We start from the raw sequence: 5,930 nt of genomic DNA on the forward strand, positions 1-5,930 counted from the left end.
TGTGTGTGTGTGTGTGTTTGTAGGTGTTTTACGGTACTCGCAACTGCATAAGATCATATGAGCGCCCAGTAAGAGTTCTACAGCACTTACAACAACACAAACAGGTCATATAAGTTAGTGGCGAAGATTAGAGGTGTTACTAGAGAGTAACATACAACGATAGGAAGGAGGAGAAATGAAGACGACAAAGATGTTTGATAGGAAGGAGAGATCAAATCACAACAGAACACCCGCCAGCCACCCACAATCAGCATCTTCTGTGACTTTGAAGTGTCGGAGATTGCGTCTCACAGTCCAAAATATAACAAGAAGTTTTTAGGGGTTTTCCACTTTTTTTGACGAAGGCGTATTTACAACGCAGTGGATACAACGTAGATACTTTAGGTGGATGGTTGGCGGGTGCTCTGGTGTGGTTTGCCGCTTCTTTCCTGTCAAACATCTATCGTCCTTATCTCTCCTCCTTTTTTGTCTGTTACTCTCTTGTAACACATCTATTATTCGGCACTTATATGACCTTATTGTATTGCAAGTGCCGTATAACTCTTACTAAAACTAGATGCTATAGGAGGCACGCTTCACCTTGTTTGTCAGGACCAACCTGGGCTGAAAGGGATACAAAATCCCAGCAGAAAGACCGATATACTCGATGAAATTAATATAGTTCTCCTAAGACGGGAATGGAATTCAGTCCTTCTGTGTGCCACGACGAGGCATCTTATCGCTACACCACAGTCGTTGGTATTTAAAGGTTTATGACAATTTCCGGACTTGTCTGTCTATTTGCCTGTCTGTCTGTCTATGTGTCTATCTGTCGGTCTGTCTGTCTGTCTGTCTGTCTGTCTGTCTGTCTGTCTGTCTGTCTGTCTGTCTGTCTGTGCAAAGTTCTGAATGTTTTTCCTTGTCTAAGCTCTGAGCGTGTGTGCATTTTGGCAAAGGTACAAGTGTACGTGTATAGAACGAGCCTTTACAACAGCCATTGAGTATCTTTTCTGTCTGCCTGTCCGTCTGTCAGTCTGTCTGTCTATGTGCCTGTCTGTTTTCCTGTCAGTATATCTATCTATCTATCTATCTGTCTGTCTGTCTGTCTGTCTGTCTGTCTGTCTGTCTGTCTGTCTGTCTGTCTGTGTCAAGGTGATGATCTTTTTCCCCCAGACGGACCCCCCTACCCAGCAAGTGCCATAACCAGCCACACAGGTGCTCCTGCCTACAGAAGGGGCACCGGCGACCCACACAACACAAGAGTGGAGAAAACTCTGACCTTTGCCTCGACCAATCACCGTGGAGATGGTGACAGCAGCGACCCGCCCCCTTCCGGTGTGGGAGGAGCTTCAAATTCCAGCCCGCCCCCTTCTAGTATGGGAGGGGCTTCAAATTCCAACCCGCCCCCTTCTAGTATGGGAGGGGCTTCAAATTCCAGCCCGCCCCCTTCAAATGTGGGAGGAGCTTCAAATTCCAACCTGCCCCCTTCTAGTAATGGAGGGGCTTCAAATTCCAGCCCACCCCCTTCAAATGTGGGAGGAGCTTCAAATTCCAACCCGCCCACTTCAAGTGTGAGTGGAGCCTTAAATGCGAACCCACCCACTTCCGGTGTGGGAGGGGCTTCACGTTCCCAGGCCACGCCCCCACCTAGGCTGTCCCCGTTGTTGTGGCGATCGTCACCACGAGTCGCCCCGCCCCTGCGTCAAGTGCCTCGCGCCCCTAGCGTTCTCACGTTCACCGTGCCTGGAGCTGTGGAGGGAGTGGCTGCTGCTGCTGATGATGATACTGCTGATGATACTGCTGATGATACTGATAATGATACTGATGAAACATCTGCGGCATCAAACTCTGCGTCAGTACCGTCCTCGTCCTATCCATCGTTGTCATCATCATCCTTGTCGTTGTCGGTGTCATCGCTGTCCCCCCACCAGTCTCAAACACCGAGGCTCTCATCGACTTTTGTGAAAGAGTCGCTTGTATCATCACCACCACCCGAGTCGTCATCGTTGTTTTCGTTGTCGCAAACATCCCAACCAGACGCCGCAACAAGATCACAAAGATCGCCACGAGAACCACGGTCAACTACAGCAACCCCGTCCTCACCCACCACACAATCCGCACCGGCTACAACAACAACAACAACAGCAACAGCATCATCATCGTCGTTGGAACAGTCGACTTCGTCTACATCCGCAAACCTCACAACGTCACAACCGACACACCTGTCGTCCACATTCCCCCCGTCGCGGCCACCGATCAAAGCGTTGACGAGGGTCAAACGTCAGTCATCCTCCCTGCAGACATCCCAAACGCTCGCACCCTCCACAGCGCCCACGCCATCACCACGCACAACAACATCCTCATCAGCGACATCTGCAACATCATCAGCAACACCACCCACAACATCAGCAGCGGCAACATCAGCAGCAACATCATCAGCAGCAACATCATCACCAATATCATCATCTGCAACATCATCACCAACGTCGTCAGCAACATCATCATCTCCATCGCCTTCACGAACATCTGCTGACGACAGCAGCAACCCCGTGCCTACGTATCTATCTCACCCCGCCTCAACACCACAGCCCGTGCCTACCGCAAAGTCTTCACCCACCCACCCCCGTGCCTCCGCCAACCAAGACCAAGCTATGACGTCATCAGTAACTACAACCACAACAACAGCAGCAACAGCAGCCACCAGAGAAACAGGATCGACAGTATCACCAGCAGATAAAACCGACCCCAGGAGTTCAAAGACATCATGGACAACACCCCCTTCCCCCCCAACCACCACACACGACACGACACCTGTGCCTGACCTACCAGACAACAAAAGTACCCTGGGAAATTCCTCCACATTAACGACCAGCCTGTTCACCACAACTACATCACCCTCTGAAGTGACCAGTGCCACCAAAGTAGATCCAACAGCTGGGGCAGTTAACAGAGCAGGCAGCGTTTTAACAAATGCAAGTTTGTCCCCATCAAAGACTGGCCTGTTTTCAACAGCAGCGTCGTTACCTGAAGCAGCCGGTACCGACCGTAAAACGACTGCACCCGTAGCCTCAACAGACCCACCAACAGTTACACGGAAAGAGAAACCAAACTCAGAGAACGCCATCCTTTCGTCAACGACTCACGTGACGAACACTACAAAAACACCGCCATCGGAGACACCCGACCGAAAACTCTCCACTCCGACAGTCAAGCATACCCCACAAACATCCACAATGGAAAACCAGGTGTCCAGCGAGATATCCAAATCTCCCTCACCAAAGACGATGACTCAGCATCTCACGACGATTACGTCACAAACTCGGACAACGACTGACACAGTTAAGGACATGACATCCCCGGTGTCTACAGCTGGGGCAACAATGGCAAACCAAAAGCCAGGAGCAGAGAAGAAATCCTCTTCCTCAGAGATAAACTCAGTTTCGACGATATCATCGCCAGAAAGAACTACCTTGAGGCACGAAACCACTACAAGTAAATTGTCGACTGAACTACCAACAATTTCTACAGACAAATCACGCACGGTCCTCTCTTCGTCTGACCCCGCGATGACACCCACACGTTCCCAGCCAAAGATACAAGCCACAAGTCTCAAAGACACGTCCCAAGAACGTTCTACGGAAAGTCCCACAACATTGGGCAAAGAATCACGATCATCTTTCTCACCAACTGTGCCTACAGCAAATGTGGAGTTGGACACGAAAACAACAGGACGCGACAAAACGACACGCGTACACTCCTCGGAAATGCCTGACACTGAGAGACAGGACCCAGCTACAAACTCACACACGTTTGACTCGAGTGTATCCACAACACCTACCACAACAACAACACCTACCACAACGACAACAACAACTCCACCAACCACATTAGTAACAACAACAACAACACCAACCTCAACTGCAATGCCAACCACAACAACAGCACCAACCACAACAACAAGAATGCCAACCACAACTGCATTAGTGACAACAACAACAACAACACCAGCCACAACTTCATTGATGACAACACTGACAGTGCCAGTCACCACAACAACACAGGCAACAGAAACAACAGCAGTACCTACAACAACAACAACAAAGAAAACAGCAACAACAACAATACCAACAACTACAACAATACCAATAACAACCACAACAACGACATTACCAACAACATTACCAACAACAACAACAACAACAACACCAACACTACCAACAACAACAACAACGTCAAAAATACCACTTACAACTTCAAAAATACCACCACCACCAACAACAACAACAACACTACCATCACCAACAACAAAAGTACCACCCCCAACAACAACAACAGTGCCAACAACATCAAAAACACCACCACCACCACCAACAACACTACCAACAACAACACCACCACCACCACCAACAACTACTACAACACCACCAACCACAACCACAGAACTAAGCGCACCTACAACGAATCCCAAATCCAGACCAAATCTCGCAATTCTCAAAGACACCACAATCAATCTGCCTTACCGCGTACTAACACAAAGTCCTTTCACGACAACTCTTACAACCGATAGGAACGGTGGAGAGATGGACGGTGCACGTGTGCGCAACTCAACCCCCCCTGCCACACCGTGGGTGCTCGCTTTGAGAAGCACGAGCGAGCGACCCAGAAGGGTAGCCAGGGCTGCCAGTACCACCACCTCTGTGACGTCACAAGGGTTGTCGTCAACGGTCACATCTACTATGACCGACACAGCGACTACTGCAACAACTGGGGCTACGACGACTGGTACCGCTACTGCTACTTCTATTGCTGCTGCGACCACAACAACATCTACAACAACAACAACACCACCACCACCAACAACAACAACAACAACAATGCCACCGACTACATCAATAATGCCAACCACAACAACAACAACAACACCACCACCAACGACAACAACAACAACAACAGCAACAACAACTATGCCACCAACTACATCGATAATGCCAACCACAACCACAACAACAGCAACAACAACAATGCCACCGACTACATCGATAATGCCAACCACAACAACAACAACAACAACACCAATGACAACAGCAACAACAACAACAGCAACAACAATACCACCAACTACATCAATAATGCCAACCACAACAACAACACCACCACCACCACCACCAACCACAACAATAACGCCAGCGACAACGACAATGCCACCCACAACAACAACAATGCCAACAACAACAACAACAACAATAGCACCAACTACAACAACAACAACAACAATGCCAACAACAACGACAATGCCACCACCAACAACAACAACAACAATAGCACCAACTACAACAACAACAACAACAACAATGCCAACAACAACGACAATCGCACCACCAGCAACAGCAACACAGTCAACAACAACAACAACAACAACAACAACAACAATGCCAACAACAACAACAACAACAACAATGCCAACAACAACAACAACAACAATGCCAACAACAACGACAATAGCACCAACTACAACAACAACACAGTCAACAACAACAACAACGAAAATGCCAACAACAACAACAACAATAGCACCAACTACAACAACAATAGCACCAACTACAACCATAGCACCACCAACAACAACAATAATGCCAGCTACGACAACAGTACCAACAACAACAAAACAATCAACAACAACAACAATAGCACCAACTACAACAACAGCACCTACCACCACAACAATGCCAACAACAACAACAACAACAACAACAACAACAACAATGCCAACAACAACAACAGCAACAATAGCACCAACCACCACAACAATACCAACCACAACAACAACAACAACAACAACAACAACAACAACAACAACAACAACAACAACAATGCCAACAACAACAACAACAGCAACAATAGCGCCAACCACCACAACAATATCAACCACAACAATAGCACCAACCACAACC

The 5,930-nt window shown here is 48.1% G+C and overlaps 2 protein-coding genes across 2 annotated transcripts in view; both read left to right on the plus strand.

Annotated features, from left to right (window-relative positions):
• LOC101847827 (uncharacterized protein DDB_G0271670) overlaps positions 1–2,678 on the plus strand; it is a gene marked incomplete at its 3' end in the record, with an annotated part of 21,647 nt that extends 18,969 nt beyond the window's left edge. The window contains 1 exon segment of the mRNA XM_013085040.2: positions 1,153–2,678. Coding sequence (XP_012940494.1) covers positions 1,153–2,678 — 1,526 coding nt within the window.
• Positions 2,679–3,212: 534 nt separating this feature from the next.
• LOC106012340 (mucin-5AC) lies at positions 3,213–5,753 on the plus strand (the record flags this gene model as incomplete). Its single annotated transcript, XM_035970922.1, has 3 exons — positions 3,213–3,800; positions 4,110–4,307; positions 5,325–5,753. Coding segments are annotated over exons 1-3 (1,215 nt in total), but the record flags the coding sequence as incomplete, so codon positions are not given.
• Between the last annotated feature and the right edge of the window lie 177 nt (positions 5,754–5,930).

The sequence above is a fragment of the Aplysia californica genome, unplaced genomic scaffold (genome assembly GCF_000002075.1).
Source record: "Aplysia californica isolate F4 #8 unplaced genomic scaffold, AplCal3.0 scaffold00338, whole genome shotgun sequence".
NCBI lineage: Eukaryota > Metazoa > Mollusca > Gastropoda > Aplysiida > Aplysiidae > Aplysia > Aplysia californica.